Raw genomic sequence first — 20,040 nt, forward strand, 5'->3', positions numbered from 1 at the left:
CCGCAGATCCTGCAGTTGTTAAGAGCTGTACACCTGCCTACAGAGCTTGCCATTGCACATGTTCAGGCACACCAAAAAGGGAATGACCCCACTGTCCTTGGAAACTGGCGAGCCGACGCTGCTTCTGCAATAGCCTCCCTGCAACCCTATATGACCAACCAGATGCTTCTCGTACCTCAGTCACCAGAGTCAGTCCTGATTAACCCTGAGCCGCCAGGAGTCCTTAGATGGAAGAAAGAGGGGGCAACACAGAATCAAAGTGGGGAGTGGCAAATGCCTGATGGGAGAAAGGCCCTACTGCAGGCTGCCTTACGGCCTGTCTTGCTCAGGCTGCACCGCAGAGTGGAAACCGTGTCAGATAGTAAATAGACTGTGGTACGCCCTGTCGGTGCGGGCAAAGTCACGGGCCAAGGCCACACTGACCCCACACCAGGATACCGCTCGGATCCTCAAGAGGCCTGGGACGAGGATAAGGAGGGGACGGCGGAGACCCGGCGACGAGTAGAGGCCGCCCCGCCCCTCTGGCAGCCGCTCCCACCCACCTCCGGCAGGAGGCCCTGGGGATTGTGCACTGGCCCTGTACCGCTGTTAGAGAGGCTGGTAGATTTTGCCCTGGCAGGTAGGCGGCTGGCTCTAAGGGAGAAGGGTGAGACGGCAAGGGGAAGGCTTGTGAAGGTGCAAACAGTTACTAAGTTTATTTACGGAACAAACAACAGGAAAAAAGGGAACAACAAATGTAACACAGTAGATAATTCCTTACAATGTAACTACGTCTATAAACTAGTGATTACTACTACTAATATACTGAATTGCAACAAGAGTATTTCATTTAAACACTTACAATGCTAAGTACTAAAGAATCCATGAGGCGACCTGTATGATGGCTTTTATTAGGTTGGGAGGCAAAGAGGAAGGTTAAAAGGAACATCCAAGGAAAGAGGTAAAGGTAATTTTAAATAGTTTTAACTCTGGGCAGGGGAAGGTCAATTTGCCTTCCCCCTTTGTGCCCCGGCTGGTTCGCTACTCCAGCCAATTGGAGACCCCAGGGCTCTGCCTGCTAGGGCCTCCTCCCAGCTGAGTGAGGGGCAACGTTACCTCCTCAGCCAGGGCTCGGAGGATAGGGACAGGTAAGGGGGTAAGGTAGGATGCAGGGTGTGTAGGGCAACTGGGAGGTCAAGCCTCTACCGAGATGACCCGCCTGCACACTAAATAAACAAAATAATAACTATGCAAACAACAATATATAACTACTTAATTAAGCTATAACTGAATTAAACTATAACTACAGAACTTATTAATACAAGTGTACAGCCTATTAATATGTAGGTATGGGCAGTTAGGCCCGGCCCTGGGGTCGAGCCCCGGGTGTGGTCCTTCCTCGGCCCTGGAAGGGCGCGGCCTGGGTTGCGATCCCGAAACCCCCAACTGGGGACCCAATGCCCAAAGTATTGTGATCATATAATTTGTACAGCCCGGGCTGGGCCTCAGGCCTGTGAAAGTCTATGTGGCCTGGGCTGGGCCTCAGGCTTGTGGTGGATTTACGTGTCCAGGTGATTGCAGTCTCGTCAGGCAGGTGGGTCGTGTCCGGTAGGTGGTGTCGTCACCGCAGGGTGGCAGGTGGCGGGAGCGAGGGTGCCGCTTCGATGGCAGGCTCTGGGTTTCAACAGCTGGGCGCGCAGTACCTCACCCTAATGGTGAGGCCAGTTCGCCGACCAGCTGATCCACCTCAGAGCCTGCTTGCTGTGTAGATGGCAGACCCTGGGTTTCAACAGGCGAGTGCACAGTACCTCACCCTAGTGATGAGGCCAGTTCGCCACTCGCCTGATCTACCTCAGGGCTGCTTGTCACTCTTTAGCTACGTCTACACGTGAAGCCTACATCAAAGTAGCTTATTTCTATGTAGCGACATCGAAATAGGCTATTTCGATGAATAACGTCTACACGTCCTCCAGGGCTGGCAACGTCGACGTTCAACATCGACGTTGAGCAGCACCACATCGAATTAGGCGCTGCGAGGGAACGTCTACACGCCACAGTAGCACACATCGAAATAAGGGTGCCAGGCACAGCTGCAGACAGGGTCACAGGGCGGACTCAACAGCAAGCCGCTCCCTTAAAGGGCTCCTCCCAGACACAGTTGCACTAAACAACACAAGATCCACAGAGCCGACAACTGGTTGCAGACCCTGTGCCTGCAGCATGGATCCCCAGCTGCCGCAGCAGCAGCCAGAAGCCCTGGGCTAAGGGCTGCTGCACACGGTGACCATAGAGCCCCGCAGGGGCTGGAGAGAGAGCACGTCTCTCAACCCCCTCAGCTGATGGCCACCATGGCGGACCCCGCTATTTCGATGTTGTGGGATGCGGATCATCTACACGTGCCCTACTTCGACGTTCAACTTCGAAGTAGGGCGCTATTCCCATCCCCTCATGGGGTTAGCGGCATCGACGTCTCGCTGCCTAACGTCGATTTCAACTTCGAAATAGCGCCTAACACGTGTAGCCATGACAGGAGCTATTTCGAAGTTAGTGCCGCTACTTCGAAGTAGCCGGCACGTGTAGACACAGCTTTTTAGTGCTGAGGTAAAATGCCAGCTGTCACCGCAGCAGGCGGACCTGCTGGGCGGTGCTGGTGTTGACTCAGGAGCCCTTCGCAAAGTCTTCTCAGGCTGGAGCTCTTCGCAAAGTCTTCGCTGCTTGTGAGGCAGCTGGCCGAGGGGCTGGTGGACGCCTCAAGGACCAACACCTCCCCATACAGGCAGCGGAGTTGTATCTGCGCGAAGGGCCAGCGAGCGCTGTGCTGCGCCGCCTTATATCCTATGATCTCATGCATGATTCATGAGGCTATTTACATGCGAGCGTTCTGAGGGCCTGCTTTCAAACAGGTCCTCTGGGCTGTGGAAACTTCTAGAGGCTTTTCCACCTGCGCCCAGTCAGGTGCCTGGATTTTAAACCCCAGGTCATGAGTTGTTTATGAGTTCAGGGTTACCGGGGAAACCAACTGACTCAGAGTGACCATTACAGGGGGCTGTTAAATGGCAGCCTATGTGATTTTAGATTCTACCTGTACCTGTAATGATGTTTAATGGCCAAAGGCTTGTTTCCCCTGACCCACGGGGGCGATAATGCCCGAGGGATGAAAACTCCCTGACACGCCCCAGGTGTATTTCAAGAGGCCAAAAGAATTCTATCAACCTGTGATATCTGTGCGAAGTTTAACCCAAGGGGGGAACCTAAAGGCCCCCCTGGTGCGAGACTCTGGGCATACACCCCCTTTGAACGACTCCAGATTGACTATTCAGAGGTGCCTAAATGCCAAGGCTACAAACACCTCCTTGTAATTGTGTGTCAATTGACCGGGTGGGTTGAAGCCTTCCCAACCAGACGGGCCACGGCCTTGGAAGTGGGGAAAGTTTTGCTAAACCGTATTATTCCCAGGTTTGGCCCACCTAGGTCCATCGATTCCGACCAAGGCACTCACTTCACTGCTCAGGTTATCAAGTACATCGCATAGGCCCTGGGCATCACCTGGCTCCTGCATACCCCCTGGAGACCACCCTCTTCTGGCCAGGTGGAAAAAATGAACCAAACTCTAAAGCTCAAACTTTCTCAGATATGTGCACAGACTGGTCTCAGGTGGCTTCAAGCTCTACCTCTTGCTCTTTTCACTGTCTGAACTGCCCCTCGAGGCAGACGTGGTATCTCACCTTTTGAACTTTTATTTGGCAGGCCAGATACTGGATTTGCTGACCCGGGACCTGTGACTGACCTGGTCACCTGGGGAGACGAGGAACTGACCAGTTATGTCTCCACCCTCCAAACTGCTCTCAACTCTCTCCACGAGCATGCAGCCCAGTTCCAGTCCTTGCCAGCAGATGTACCTGCTCACCGAATCCAGCCAGGAGATTGGATCTGTGTGAAAGAATGGAAGAGTGCGACCCTTCAGCCCCGGTGGGTCGGTCCTTTCCAAGTTCTCCTTACTTCCCACACTGCGGTATGTGGAAAGGAAAAGGGTACTTGGATCCACCATACGCGGCTCAAGCTAGCCCCTAGGCCAGGGCCAGAAGAAGATGACGCCGGACGTCGGGGGAGCTCCGCTAGCCCTTCCTGCATGAACCGGAAGGGCCAAGAGCAGACGAGGCCTGGACTGCTGAGCCCTTGGAAGGGGTAAAAATTCTCTTCCGAAGGGGTCGTAGAAAGGAGGTCACGGACTAACATGACGCAGCAGTACCTGGTCGCCTTTTATGTGCTCACATTGGCTGGGGACACAGTAGAATGTCATGAGCGCAATTCCTTTGTGACTCTTGCAAAAACTGTGGCACAAACGACAAATCAGTCTTCCTGCTGGGTGCGTGCAAACACCCCTGTGACCCCACAGGTGGGAGTTCTTATGGACGCAGTACCCCTGCGTACCCCTGACTTAGCTGTGTTGGATGGCTTTGCCTGGAAGGGGTCATCTGATGACAATTTTTGGAATAGAACAAGGGGAAGTCCGAGCGGCCCCCAAGATTGGGACTACACTGTCACCTCTGTCGTATGGGGTAAATGGTGCTTTATGCGGAACCAAACAAGTGGGTACAGCTTCCTGGTGGGAACCAGGGCCTTCAGAGTTGTGCGATGGAGCGATGGGTGGTGGCTACAGACACTCAGACTTGGTGTAGAGGACAGACCCCTTACAGAGACCAGTATGTTGTTTGTGGGCAGAGGGCCTATAAGATCCTTCCTGCAAACTGGACAGGGACATGTTACACAGGCTATTTGTCCCCTCATCTCACCATACATAACAGTCTTCCTAAAGGGCAGGTCTGTAACGTCCAAGGCGCTGCCCTTAGGGATGAGGAGGAAACCAGGGAACAAGCCCTTAATCGAATAAATAAGGCCTTAAATGGGTCTTGGAAGGAGCCCCTTACCACAGGAACACTTATTGGGTGCTCTATGGCTGGTATTATCCCTTTGGTTACTGGAGTCGCCGATGCATGTACGGGGCGCTGTGTAATCTGCCTGCAAATGGTGCTAGAAGAGATTGCCACAGTTACAGAGTCAGCCGTCTATGACCTGGGACAAGCAATCCAAGGGCTTTCTGCAGAACTGGCCCAGGTCCGCACCATGACACTCCAAAATCGCTCAGCTTTGGATTATCTTTCAGCAGCGCAAGGGGTGGGGTGTGCTCTAGTGGGAGAAAAATGTTGTGTGTCTGTTAATGACACCTCCACAGAAATGTATCAGAATGTAGTCAGGGCTGCAGCTCAAGCCCAAGAAGCAGTAGAAGCCGCCTATGTCCCACCCAGCGACAGTTGGTGGGATCATATGTTTGACTGGCTTCCGAATTGGGGAGGACGGTTAGGAGGAATGTTGAAATCAATACTGCAGACCGGATTGTTAATTTTAGCTGGGTTTATATTAATCTATGTGGTAGTTAAATGCTGTTGTTTAGTTTGCTTGCAGTGTAGTGAGACTCCTCTTGCTAAAACTTCAGATAATATAAGACTCCATGTTGAGCGGAGCCTACGACCCAGAGATCCTCCCACCTTGCAATCAGTATAGCAACGGGCCTGACTAGCCTTTGGGTTGTCAGGCCCGAAGGGGGGACTGTCACAGGAACGTTCGGCCTGGGCAGTTTGCAGCCATCTTAAATCAACAGCCGTCATGTGAGAGGTCCTCAGCAGTTTACACTTTTGAACTACACCCCCCAAGTGCCCACGAAGCGGATGAAACTGGCCCTTAACTGGTTTTCCTGTGCTTGCTTTTGCTTGTGCAGAGAAGCAGTGTTATGAGAACTTGCAGTAAACACCAGTGAGATGTTAGCTTGGCTGGAGTTTATCTCGTTATCATTATAAAAGGCTCTTCAGCTCTGTATCCAGGCGGAGTCTTTGTACCCATGTACTTGGCTCACCTTTCTTTCTGCAGAAGTAAAGCCCTTCCTTAGCCCTGTCTGGTCGTTACTGGCTCTCAGCTAGGCGGACCGATATTTCAGTAACAACAGGGCCAGATTCCCAATGACCCCAGGGGCAGCCAGGGACACCCCTGCTCGGCCCTGGCCTGGGATGGGCAGAGCAGGGAGGGCCCCGTCCCAGCACTTTGCACCAGAGCAGGAGGGGTCTGCCCCGGGGGCGGAGCCTGCACTGCACAGACACACACACACACACACACACACACACACTCACACAGATAGACACACAGACACACACACAGACACACACACACACACACACACTTACACAGACAGACACACGCAAATACTTACACACACACATACATACACACCCAGAGACACTTATAGACATAAACACGGATACTTACACACACACACACACACACACACACACACACACGCATACACTGGGGGCACATTAGTTTAGAGTGGGGGGGCTGTGGGAGGTGATGCCCCATGGGAGCGGCGGGGGGTTTGGGGTGTGAGTTCCAGTGGGGAGGTCGTTTGGGGCGTGAGTTCCAGTGGGGAGGTCGTTTGGGGCGTGAGCTCCGGTGGCGGGGGGCAGTTTGGGGTGTGAGTTCCAGTGGGGGGTGGGGGGTGGTTTGGGGTGTGAGCTCCGGTGGGGGGTGAGGGGGGCGGTTTGGGGCGTGAGTTCCAGTGGGGGGTGGGGGGAGGTTCGGGGCTTGAGTTCCGGTGTGGGGGCAGTTTGGGGTGTGAGTTCTGGCGGGGGGGACGGTTGGGGCGTGAGAGCTGCCCCCGCCCCTAGGAAATCAGCCCTGCGCACACACACGTGAGCAGCTTTTGGAGCAAACCCCCCCGTGGGGCTCGTCTCAGCTGGGAAACGGGCTCTGCCCACTGAGTTCGTCGCTGTCAGTCTCTCAGGTGCCACCGGACCACTCGCTGCCCCGTCTGAGTCCTTCCGCCCAGCTCGCAGGATGGAGCCGCAGGAGTCAGGAGAATCTGAGCCCAGATCCCCTCCTGGCCCCGAGAGCGGCAGCAGCTCCGCACACATCTCAGGTGCCAGCTCAGAGCTGCCTAGGGGATTTGAGCACCCGCTTCCATTTCCTGTTTATAACCAGTGCCCAAACCACCTAGGTCACTTGGACAATCTCTGCCTCAGTCACTCTCCCCAGACTCAGGGGCGCACAGTGGGGCTTAAAGCCACCGGTTCTCTACCTCTCCGGCATGTGGTGGCAGAGGGGACGTGGGCCTTCATTGCTCTACCCCGTCCAAAGCCAGGGCCCTAGCAGGGGTGGCTCTGCCTGCCCCTGGGGTCAGGGAGAATCTGGCCCTGTGGTCTGGGCAGTGGGTCTGGGAGTGAGGACTCCTGGTTCTGCTCTCATCTCTGGCAGAGGAGTGGGGTGTAATGGTTAGAGCAGGTGGGAATGGGAGTCAGAGCTCCTGAGCTCTCATCATGGCTCTGAGACAAGAGTCTGAGCATCAGGAAACTGCAGCCGTGAGCCCTGGGGGTTGTCCCAGCCCTGACTCTGGGGTGTCTTCCTGGGACAAATCAGTCCTCCTTGTAGGCAAAACAGGTCAAATAATCCTCCAGGAGAGCGAATCTCAGAATGGTTTTAATTTAGAAAATACAGGTGAAGATGAGGATGACGATGATACAACTTCCTACAAACCGATTCTCTCAGTGACGTTTGTTTGTTGCAGCCTGAGGCAGTGTTGTTTTCCTCTGGGGAACAGGGCAAGAAATTTGGCCTGAGGGACTTGGTCCCAGAAGCCAGTGAATGTAATAAACACACCTGTTTCCTTCAGCACGTCCAGCACCAGCAGCAGCTGGGAGGTGGAACTGCCCGTCCTGTTGTTTCATAAGGTGGTGTCTTTTCTCCCCTCTGCTCCCCAGACTTCCTCCTCCTTCTCCTCCTCATTATCCACTGACTCTGAGTGTAGCTGTTGTTGCGTAAGCAGTGTAAGGTGTGTGCTGGTTACGAATTTGAGCACAGTCGGCTGGGTGGGCTCCATCTGATCTCTTCTCATGAGAATATCCTCTCCTGAATACGCCCACGGCACAGGCTCCACAGGTGAAGCCCACGAATTTAGAGGGGGTCTCTCATAGCTGAATTTATCTGAGCACTTTCGTTACACAATGGGGCTTTGTTAATTTGTTGCATGGTCTCCTGTTTCTAAAGGGGCTGTCTGGGTGACCGGAAGAGCACTGAAATTACCACTGAGCTTTCAATGACAAGAATCTCCCCGGACTTTATTCTCAGTGGTGAGTAAATCGTAGAATGCCAGGGCTGGAAGAGACCCCAGGAAGTCATTGAGCTCAGCCCCCTGCCTAAAGCAGGATCAACCCCAACTAAATCTTCCCAGCCAGGACTTTGTGAAGCGGCGACTTGAAAACTTCTTGATACAGAGGTTCCATCAACTCTCTAGGTAACAGTAACAGAGAGGGAGCCGTGCTAGTCTATACTCCATCAAAACAAAAAGCAGTCAAGTAGCACTTTAAAGACTAGAAAATGGTTTATAAGGTGAGCTTTCGTGGGACAGACCCACTTCTCTGTGCCTTGAATATTGAGTCTGTTCTGGTCTGGCTCTGGTCTGAAGAAGTGGGTCTGTCCCACGAAAGCTCACCTAATAAACCCTTTTGCTAGTCTTTACAGTGCTACTTGACTGCTTTCTCTAGGTAACGCATTTCTGTGCTTCCCCACCCTGCTGGGGAAATAGTTATTCCTAATATCCAACCTAGACTTCCCCCACTGTAACTTAAGACCCTTGCTCCTTGTTGTCCTATTTGTCACTACTGAGAACAGCCTCTCTCCACCCTCTTTACAGCCCCTCTTCAGGACGCTGAAGGCGAGTATCAAATCCCCCCCTCACTCTTCTCTTCTGAAAACTAAATAAGGCCAAATAATGAAATAATTCCATTTGTTTAGAGCCTGTCCAAATGGCAACTAAGAAATGAAAACATAAACCAAAATCCATTCTGGAAATAGAATTAATCGATATGGATGTTTTCCATCCGTAAACACTGAGAAAACATTTTGTGTTGGATCTTTAAGTTCATACGGACTCTTGTGAACTGTAATTTGAGTTTTTGCTGTTTCAACTTTTGATATTGATTCAGTGTGAAAACACACACTGGCATTTCCCACGGGATGGAAATTCCATTCCCCGGCCAGCTCTGCACTTAGTGCCATGCTCGTGCTGAGGAAAGTCCTTCGTAACGTCAGTGAAGGTTCCTCAAAGGAGCTCTTAAGAGAGACACAAGAATTCTCACCGCTTCTGTATGTTTAGAAAATATCACTCACAGCTATTTGAAAAGTATCAGAGGGGTAGCCGTGTTAGTCTGGATCTGTAGAGCAACGAAGGGTCCTGTGGCACCTTATAGACTAACAGAAAAGTTTAGAGCATGAGCTTTCGTGAGTTAACTCACTTCTGAAGAATCTGAAGAAGTGAGTTAACTCACGAAAGCTCATGCTCTAAACTTTTCTGTTTGAAAAGGTTCTGTGATGTGCACTGGGCGTAGCTCAGCCTCACCCTTTCCTTTGCTCCTGTGATTTCATGTTCTCTCTTTGCTCTCTTGGAGAGCGTGTGTCATTGAGAGTCAGAGGGCTTCTCCATCGGAAAACGGTTTCCAGCGTGTTTAGGCTCCCAAGTGTTCGTTTGCTGTGTGAGGTGTCACTGCAGGGGAATCCGGGCACTGGTGTGATTATTCGTATCACTAACATACGAGTGAGAGGAGAATGTGCCCTCGTCTGAGAAATCGTATTCGGGAACTCGGCTGCGGTGACACTTTCACCCCCAGACTCTGCACTGACCCCCACATCGCACCCTCCGTCTGGCACCCTCCACCCCCTGCCCTGAGCTGCCCCAACCCTCACAGACCCTGCACATACTCCACCACACCCCAGCAAGGACCCCCCCACCCAAACACCTGCCCTAACGCACCCCTCCAGCCCTCTGTCCTGAGCCCCCTCCCCTCACTCCATCCCCCTCCATCTTTGTCCTGAGACCCCACACACCAAACCCTGCTGTGACATCTGCACCTCCAGCTCCTGCCCTCACCGCCAACCCTCCCACCCCCCAAACCCTCTGCCTGACCCATCCCTGCCCTCACAGGCCCTTCCCTGTCGGTCATCATCTCCCTGGTGCATAACCACCCAGCACCTCCCACCCCCTGCCCTGAGTCCCCCCAACCTCCTGACTTCTGCACCCCCATCCCCTGCCCTTAACCACCACACACAACGAGGCCTCCCCCGCAACCCCCTGCACTCACTGCAGCACCCTCTGCCCCCTGCCCTGGTCCCTCAACGCTCCCAGCTCCCCCTCCTTCTCCACCCACCTCTTCTCCTCTGCCCTCCCCCACCCCAATGCTCCCTCCTCCAGCCTTCAGACACCTGCCTCCACCCCCACTGACATATCTTACACAGCCCATGGAGAGCCCCCCAAGGGCCGGGGGTGGCCATACAAGAGTACCTCAAACACACAGCTGTTACCTTCACCCCTGGGCTGCGCCAGGCTGATCCACAGCCATGGGCTCAGCCTACCGCACCATTCCTTCTCACCACGCCTTTCAGACCAGCGAGACAGCAGAGACGCACAGCAGGAAATGCACTTTCCCACTGGAAGTGACACAACTTACACAGCGCCGCATTCACTGAGGGAATTAGACCCCCGTCAGGTCCAGCTCCGTCCCATTCACACAGAATGGCCCCATCGAGAGCTGTTGGAAATGGAACGAACAGACAACGTGGACTGGAAACAGAGAGACAGAGACAAGCGGCTCTTCCATCAGAAGAAAATGAAGAACTCCGGGAAACTCACCTTCACATGGACAGGAGAAGACAGTGAACATCTCAACCCAGTGACAGTGAGGAGCCCGGAGCAACCTGACTTCAAAGAGACAGACCCTTGAGCACACAAACCAAATGTCCCCAATGCTTCTTTAAGGCTTGAGCAAGGCTGGGTCAGTCGCTGTTATTTACAGAGAAATTTCACCAGGTGTTAGTCAGAAGGGTCCCAACAGGAAGGAAACCAGGACAAACGTTGTAATTTGCAGTCACATTTCTGATGTGCCTCAGCCCCAGTCTCTTTGTCCCCCTGCAGATGACCTCTTCCAAGGGCGACCCTGGAGGGAACCAGACCATCTCCAATGTTCTCTTCCTGGTGGGGTTCTCGTACCTTAAGGAGCTGCAAATCCTTCTGTTTGTGGTGCTTCTGGTCATCTACCTGCTCACCCTGATGGGGAACCTGCTGGTTATCCTGCTGATAAAGCTGAGCCCCTCCCTCCACACCCCCATGTATTTCTTCCTGGTGAACCTGTCTACCTCGGAAATCTGCTTCACCAGCAGTGTGGTCCCTCAGCTGCTGGCTCACCTCCTGGTGGAGGAAAAGACCATCTCCATTGCAGCTTGTGCAGCAGGCATGTACGTCAGTGCCATCATGGGCCTCACAGAATGCTGCCTACTCGCAGCCATGGCCTATGACCGCTATGTGGCCATATGTCACCCCCTGCACTACACAACCATCATGAGCGTCCGGGTGTGTGCTCTGCTTGCAGGGGCTGCATGGGCTATTGGCATCTCGGTGGGCGTTCCTCTGAACACGTGGCTCTTCAGCCTGCCCTTCTGTGGCTCCAACCGCATCCATCACTTCTTCTGTGATGTTCCACCAGTGTTGAAAATGGCATGTGCCGACACTTTGCAGATTAAGGCTGTAGCCCTCATGGTGACAGTTGTGTTCATCCTGGGCAATTTCCTGTTGACACTCCTGTCCTACATCTGCATTACCTCCACCATTCTCAAGCTGCCATCGGCGGAGGGAAGGCGTAAAGCCTTCTCCACCTGCTCCTCCCACCTCATGGTGGTGACTGTGTTCTATGGAACGTCCCTCATCACCTACCTGGTGCCCAACACTGGCTCTACTACAGAGAGTGACCTATTGATTTCCCTATTGAACACAATCGTCTCACCAGCGTTGAACCCCATAATTTACACTCTGAGGAACAAAGAGGTGAAAAGAGCCTTGAGAAAAACTGTACAGAAGAGCAGCTTTTCTCACCTCTGGAGAAATTAGAGAATGAGAAGCCAAGTCAGTCAAAATTGGGCACTGGGGGTCCTGGTGAAGGGAAATTCATAAACATTTTATTGAATTTCTCACAACTCTCAACTTCTTTGTTCTTTTGAAAGACTTTGTCTTGTCTTGAAAATGGAAGAGAAACTTTTGTTGCCAATTTACCCCAAAATTTAAAATTTCTGTAGTTTTTGAAATTCAAAAGGCAGAACGGTTTCCTCGGATTTATAATTCATTGGAACCTCCCCACCCCCCTGCCAAAGGAAAAGGTTTAGTGAGAGTATGGTCCTGATTTTCGACTTTCAAACCTGGAAAAGTCAAAGGAAAACAGAGCTTCCAAGGAGAGATGTTTCATTCCAGGTCCACCTCCGCCGGCCATGTCCTTCCCAGGTCAGACTATGTGAAGCTCTTTTCCTTACTACCCCTTGCTCCTGACGATACCATGTGGGATGCTGACAGGGAGAGGGTTGGGGGCTGTCCTGATACTGCAGAAGGATGTGAGAAGTGGTTGGTTGCACCTCCAGATCCACCAGCAATGTATTAGAAGCAAGTGCAAGGCCAAGGACAGGGCAGGCTCCTTGCGTAGTGAGGAGGGAGGAACAATATCAACAAAAATTGGAAATGGCAGAGCTGCTTCATGCCCTCTTTGTTTCAGTCTTTACCAAGGAGTCTGCTGGAGAAATGGTGAACATGGGGAGTCCCAGCGGGGAGGGGGTAAGTGTGGAAGATAAAATAAAGAAAGCGTAAGTTAAAAATGACCTAGAAATGTTCGATGTCTGCAAGTTACCAGGACCTGATGAAATGCCTCCCAGAATACTGGCGGAGCTGAAAGAGGAGGTGTCTGAGCCTTCAGCTATGGTCGTTGAAAAGTCCTGGAAGTCGGGAGAGATTCCAGAGGACTGGGAAGGGCAGATAAAGGGCCTGTCTCTAAAAAGGTATCAGAGGGGCAGCCGTGTTAGTCTGGATCTGCAAAAGCAACGAGGGCTCCTGTGGCACCTTATAGACTAACAGAAATGGATGCGCATGAGCTTTCGTGAGCAAAGACCCACTTCGTGGAGCACCTGCAGCTGAGGAAGTGGGTATTTGCCCACGAAAGCTCATCCTCACACATTCCTGTTAGTCTGTGAGGTGCCACAGGACCCCTCGTTGCTTTAACTCTAAAAAGAGAAAAAAGAACAACCCAGGAAATTTCAGACCAATCAGTTTAACTTTTGTGCCAGGAAAGGACAGAGCAAGTAATTAAGGAATTTACCTGCAAACATCTGGAAGACAATAAGGGGCTGGGGAACAGCCAGCGTAGATCTGTAAAGTACAAGTCATGTCCAACCAATCGGATGGCTTCCTGTGACAGGATAACAAGGCTTGTGGACAAGGGAGAAGGGGAGGATGTGGTGTACCTAGATTTTAGTCAGGCATTTGATATGGTCGAGCATGATCTTCTTATCAATAAACTAGGCAAATACAACTGAGATGGGGCTGCTGTAAGATGGGTGCATAACTGGCTGTACAGCCGTTCTCAGAGAGTCGTTATCAATGGGTCACAGCCCTGCTGGAAGGGCAGAACAAGGGGGGCTCTGCAGGGGTCTGTTTGGGGACAGGCTCTGTTCAGTAACTTCGGCGATGTGGGTCTGGGCATGGAGAGTGCGCTGCTTACGTCTGTAGCTGATACCAAGCTGGGAGGGAGAACAGGGCCGTAATTCAGAATGATCTGGGCACTCTGGAGAAACGGCCTGAGGTCAATAGGGTGAAGCTGAATAAGGCCAAGTGCAAAGTGCTCCCCTGAGGAAGGCCCAATCCGTGTCACACCCAGCCGGGGAAGTGGCTGTCGAGGGAGGAGTCCTGCAGAAAGGGATCTGGGCTCAGAGCGGAGCACAAGCTCCAGAGGAGTCAACAGGGTGAGACTGTTGCCAGAAGCACCAACCTGCTTGTGGGCGGCACTGCCGGGTGTTGGGAGCCAGCCAGGAGCAGCAATTCCTTCCCCCCGCTCTGCGCTGAGCAGCCTCCGTGGGGCTGTGCCCAGGGCTGGCCCCACATTTGCAGGAGGCTGTGGAGAAGGGGGAGCAGGTGCGGAGAAGAGCACAAGGCTGGTGGAAGGTGCAGAGAACATGAGCTGTGGGGGAGCCGGCCAGACCTGGGCTCCTTTCGCTCAGAAAAGAGAAAGCTCCCAGGGGCCAGGGGAGCGGGTCTCCAGCAGAGAGCTGCAAGGAAGAGGGATAATTATGGTGCCCCCCAGCCAGCCCCCAGCCCCTCCCACTCCCCACTGCCCCCCTCTCCCCACCCAGCCCGTCCTGTAGCAGGGAGTCCCACAGGCTCTGTGTGTCCTGATGGGGGAGATGGGACCTGATCCTGCCCTGGGGCTCATGTGGGAGCTGATCCTGCCCTGGGGCTGAGGCAGGGGCTGATCCTGCCCGCCGTGGGGAGAAGGGCCACGCCAGCCCAGCTGGGCAGGGGCACCTCTGTGCCGGGACTGGAGCTGTGCCCTGGCTGTGGAAGCCATTTCTGTCACCGGTGTGTAGAGCGGCACCGAACCTGGGGATGGGGGGCCAAGTGAGGGGTCTGATGAACGCTGGAGATGCCCTGAAGCTGGGTGTGACTTGTGTGTCGGTGCCGTGATCGTGTGAGAATTACACACATTGGCTCTGTAGCTGTGTTAGACATGTCTGAGTGCTGAGAGTCACACGAGGAGGTGTGACACACACTCACACACACACACAAGCTGTGTCTACACGTGCACGCTACTTCGAAGTAGCGGCACTAACTTCGAAATAGCGCCCGTCGCGGCTACACGCGTCGGGCGCTATTTCGAAGTTAACTTTGACGTTAGGCGGCGAGACATCGAAGTCGCTAACTTCATGAGGGGATCGGAACAGCGCCCTACTTCGACGTTCAACGTCGAAGTAGGGACCGTGTAGACGATCCGCGTCCAGCAACGTCGAAATTGCCGGGTCCTCCATGGCGGCCATCAGCTGGGGGGTTGAGAGATGCTCTCTCTCCAGCCCCTGCGGGGCTCTATGGTCACCGTGTGCAGCAGCCCTTAGCACAGGGCTTCTGGCTGCTGCTGCGGCAGCTGGGGATCCATGCTGCAGGCACAGGGTCTGCAACCAGTTGTCGGCTGTGTGGATCTTTTGTTGTTTAGTGCAACTGTGTCTGGGAGGGGCCCTTTAAGGGAGCGCCTTGCTGTTGAGTCCGCCCTGTGACCCTGTCTGCAGCTGTGCCTGGCACCCTTATTTCGATGTGTGCTACTTTGGCGTGTAGACGTATCCTCGCTGCGCCTATTTCGATGTGGTGCCGTGCAACGTCAAAGTTGAACATCGACGTTGCCAGCCCTGGAGGACGTGTAGACATTATTCATCGAAATAGCCTATTTCGATGTTGGCTTCACGTGTAGACGTAGCCACACATACACAGAACCAGGCTGTTGGGCTAGACACCAGGCTCAGACGTCAAATACACATCTCAGGGATGTGGGACTTGTCGTCCACAGCAGCCCAAGGGGTCAGGTGGCCTGGGCTGAGCAATGGGGTTGAAATCGGATGCTCAGACGTCCATCCCAGCTGTCGGAGAGACAGGCCAGGAGCAGTTGGGGATGTGAATATTCGCTGGAGCAGGCTCAGTCCCGACTCAGCCCCAGGGCAGGATCAGCCTCCGTCTTAGCACCTGGGGCAGGTTCAGCTCCCTCCTCAGCCGGCGGAGGCCAGAAGACCGTGGATGGGAGGGACCAGCTGACACCTCTGTCCCTCGGGCTCCTCGCAGGGGCTGCTGCTCTCCTGCGCCCGGATCGTCCTCCCCTCCATCGGCCCCCTCGCCCCAAGAAAGCGGAACCGGCCGGGGACTCTGGGCGGGGGAGAGCTACGTGCTGCCGGTGTGGGGAACGCAGAGGGGGCCAGACCCTGCCGGCTGCCCTGGGAACTCGGCCCAGCACAGACCTGTGTGCGATGGATCGTACTGTGGGTAAGGGCTGCGGCTGAGTGACAGGACAACGGCTTCCAGCCCAGCCCTGCCCTGCCGTGACTCGCTGGGCGACCTTGGCTGAGGCTCTGCCCCAGGTCTGGGCCTGTTTCCCCATCTGTCTCCCCGGGAGGTTACGGCTGGGAGATGCCATCCGGAGAGAGGAAAGCAGGGGTGAGGTTCAGCCCTTGTCCTCAGGCAATGGCCCCACCCTGCCATTCACCAGCCATGGAGTCTTTCTCACCCCAATGCTGCAGTGCACGGCGGCGTTGGTGGGTGCTGTTATATAGCGCCTCTGCCCCACCCCAGAAGTGGCTGCATTTCAGCACTGGGGCAGTGACTCCGGGGCTGCACTGCAGTGCGCTGTCAGGCAGCTGTCACGTCCCACCCCAGAGGTGGCTGCATTGTAATGCTGGGTGGAGCAATTTCCACACAGCTCCATCCAGAGCACGTTGATTCTCACCACTTGTGGGGCAGGGAGGGTAGGAGGGGAGGATTGGTGCTGAATGGGGCTGCGTGGCTGGCGTGGGGAGACACTCCAATGACTAGCGGAAGTTCAGCAGAGCAACAAGACGGGGACCGTCCTGCCAGATGCCCACGGGGACTTGGAGGGGCTGAGTCGGGACGAGCCCCTTGCAGGCCCTGGCCTGGCCTTGCCGCCCTGCACAGAGCCCAGGCAGCCCAGAACGGTCCTGCCGGAGCCAGACGAGGAGCTGTGAATGCCCCCTGCCACCTCTCTCGCCCTGCCAGCGATGGAGGGAGGGGGTGAGCGGGAGGGCTGGGAGCCACTGGCCAGGACCCCGGCTTTCCCAGCCCATTCACTTCCCTTACTGCCGCCGCCGGGAGTGCAGACAATTACCCCACGCGGCTCACCCGTCCCCCAGCCCCTGCTCCAGGTGTCTCGTCTCCCTCTGCTTTGGGAGACCCGAACGTACGCGAACAGACTGGCCCTGGCTGTGCCTGTGGGGGCTGGGAGCCTTATGCCTGAACCCTGCCCCTCGCCCCTCGCACCCCACAGCTCCAGACGCCGGCAGCAGCAGACGTCCCGTTACAGAGAATCGGGGAGTTCCAGGTTCACTGATTAGAACATAAGAACGGCCACACTAGGTCAGACCAAAGGTCCATCCAGCCCAGTAGCCTGTCAGCCAACCGTGGCCAGTGCCAGGTGCCCCAGACGGGAGGGACCGAAGACAATGATCAAATGATTTTTCTCCTGCCATCTGTCTCCAGCCTCTGACACCAGAGGCCAGGGACACCATTCCAACCCTTGGCTAACAGCCTTTTAGGGACCTGACCTCCAGGAATTTATCTCGCTCTTTCTGACATTCTGTTACCGTCCCAGCCTGCACAGTCTGCTCTGGCGAGGAGTTCCACAGGTGAACTGTGCGCTCAGTGAAGTAGAACTTTCTTTTATTAGTTTTAAACCTGCTACCCATTAATTTCATTTGGTGTCCTCCAGTTCTTGTATTATGGGCACAAGTAAATAACTTCTCCTTGTTTGCCCTCTCCACACCTGTCGTAATTTTATACACCTCTATCATGTCCCCCCTCAGCCTCCTCTTTTCTAAACTGAAAAGTTCCAGTCTCTTTAGCCTCTCCTCAGATGGGCCCTATTTGAAACCACGAATCAATGAATTGCCCTTTTCTGAACCTTTTCCCAGTGCCAGGAGATCTTTTTTGAGGTGAGGAGACCACCTCTGTGCGCAGTATTGAAGAGGTGGGCGTAGCATAGATTTATATAGGGGCAGTAAGATACTCCTTGTCTTATTGTCTATCCCTTTTTTTTAATAATACCTAACACCCTATTGGCCTTTTTGACGGCCTCTGCACCCTGCGTGGAGGTTTTCAGGGAACTGTCCATGATAACCCCAAGATCTCTTTCCTGATTAGTTATAGCTAAATTAGCCCCCATCGTATTGTGGGTACAGCTGGGGTTATTTTTTGCAGTGTGCGTTACCTTCCACTTATCCACATTAAATTTCATTTGCCATTTTGTTGCCCAATCACTCAGTTTGATGAGATCTTTTTGAAGTTCTTCACAGTCGGCCTTTGTCTTGACGATCTTGAACAGTTTCGTGTCATCTGCACCCTGAGCCACCCCACTGCTCACCCCCTTCTCCAGACCGTTTATGAATAAATTGAACAGGATTGGTCCTAGGACTGACCCTTGGGGGACACCACTAGTTACCCCTCTCCATTAGGAAAATTTACCATTTACACCTACCCTTTGTTTCCTGGATTTTAACCAGTTCTCAGTCCAGGAAAGGACCTTCCCTCTTATCCCAGGACAACTTCATTTACGCAAGAGCCTTTAATGAGGTACCTTGTCAAAGGCCTTCTGGAAATCTAAGTGTACTAAATCCACTGGGTCTCCCCTGTCTGTGTGTTTGTTAACCCCTTTAAAGAACTCCAACACGTGAGTAAGACGTGATTTCCCTCTGCAGAAACCAGGTTGACTTTTTTCCCATCAAATTCTGTTCTTCTCCATGCCTGACAATTTTATTCTTTTTATTTTTTCACCTAAGTTGCCCGGAACTGACGTTAGACTCACCAGTCTGGAATTGCCGGGGTCACCTCTCGAGCCCTTTTTAAACGTTGGTGTCCCATGAGCAATCTTCCCGTCATTACGTACGACAGCTGATCCAAAGGACAGGTTCCAATGCCCTTGGATGAACACCATCCGGTCCCGAGGATTTGTTAACATTATCTCTTTGTTCCAATAGATGCGACAGTCACTCACGTCAGTTCCCAGTTCAGTGGGATGTTTCCAGCCATACAGATGAGCTTTGTTCCCAGCTCTTTGCTGGCCCCTTGCTCTGAATTCAGAGGGAGTTGGGCTCTGTGGTTTGAGAAGGTCGCCCACCCCCGCCGTAGGGCTGAGCAGGTTCCTTTGGGCACCGGCTGGTGTGGGTAAAACCCCCCATGGGCAGGCGGGTGAGATGTTGTGGCTGGAGTCGCAGTGTGGGCAGAGCTGCCAACGTCGGGGTGTCGGGCAGGGACTGGTTGTTGGGTTGGGGATTCTGTGGCCGGGCAGGAGCCTGGCTGGAGCCGGGGCTGGAACATGGGCCCTTGAAGTGCCAGGGGCTCCCTGAGCCAGGAGCAGATGAGCTGGGCCCACGTCTGGCTCAGGCCCGGCTCTGACTCTGCCCCAGGGTCACTCCCAGGTGCAGCCCTGCAGCTGCCGCCCTGCGGCCTGTGGGAGCCGCCTGCCCACGCCGGGGTCCGGGAGCCGGCTCAGAGGTCACTCGCGGGCAGTGCGGGCGGGGGGCCGGGAAAGGGGGCGGAGGCAGGAGGGGGCAGCCAGAGGGAGGGAAAGGGGCGAAGGGGAACCAGACCGAGCAGGCTCCAAACCTCTCGGCGGCTCCCACCTTCTCCCCGGGCCCAGCCCCACCGGCCGCAGGGAAGGAGAAAACGCCCACGAGGCTCCTCCTGCCCCGCCCGTCGGTCCCAGTTCTCCCTCCGGCCCCCGCAGAGACTCTGGGGAGGCGCCGGCTGCTGCCAAGCCGCGGGAATCTCTGCTCCTGTTCCCGCCTCGCGCCTCTGTCCTGATTGGCTGTTTTCAGGGTCCCTCTGTGAGGTCATCCCTGTCCTCCAATAGGCTGAGGTCCTGCCACAGGCCTTTGTGATGTCACTGCTACCCCCCCCCTCCCCCCCCAAGGCTGGTGTCCTGGCCCTGGCCAGCCCCTCTGGAGGTTGGAGGGGTTCCCCTGGCGCCCCACTGAATAGCAGCTGGGTCTGGGGCAGAGCAGGCTGGGCAGTAACCCCCCCAGGGGCTGCTCCCTCGGCCCCACCCAGCTTGTCAGTCCTCAGCATACAGACCAGTGTAAGCGGAGAGGTGTTAACCAGACACTGGTCTGAGCCCTGGTGTGGGCACAAGGGCGCTGCTATTGAGGCCCCTTCTCTTGCTAGAGTGTATTGTACGTCCCCAGCTGGAACCACGGCCTGCTGGAGGCTCTGTCACACAGTTAGGACTGACTCTGAGGTCATCTCTTCAGCAGCACACAACCTACTTTCCAGAGGAGAGAAGGTCCATTATCCCCATTCTACAGATGGAGAAACTGAGGCAGAGACAGGGGCGGGGCCTTGCCTAAAGTCACCAAGCTGGAAACTGGTGGGCCCAGACCTGCTGAGTCTCA

At 54.5% G+C, this 20,040-nt stretch overlaps 1 protein-coding gene across 1 annotated transcript; it reads left to right on the plus strand.

Moving 5' to 3' along the window:
- Positions 1-4,213: 4,213 nt before the first annotated feature.
- LOC142004916 (olfactory receptor 10A4-like) lies at positions 4,214-11,959 on the plus strand. The gene is made up of 2 exons (XM_074982596.1): positions 4,214-4,345; positions 10,991-11,959. The coding sequence occupies exons 1-2, from the start codon at positions 4,214-4,216 to the stop codon at positions 11,957-11,959; spliced, it is 1,101 nt and encodes a 366-aa protein (XP_074838697.1).
- The last annotated feature ends 8,081 nt before the right edge of the window (positions 11,960-20,040 follow it).

This window comes from Carettochelys insculpta, chromosome 32, assembly GCF_033958435.1.
Source record: "Carettochelys insculpta isolate YL-2023 chromosome 32, ASM3395843v1, whole genome shotgun sequence".
Lineage (NCBI taxonomy): Eukaryota > Metazoa > Chordata > Testudines > Carettochelyidae > Carettochelys > Carettochelys insculpta.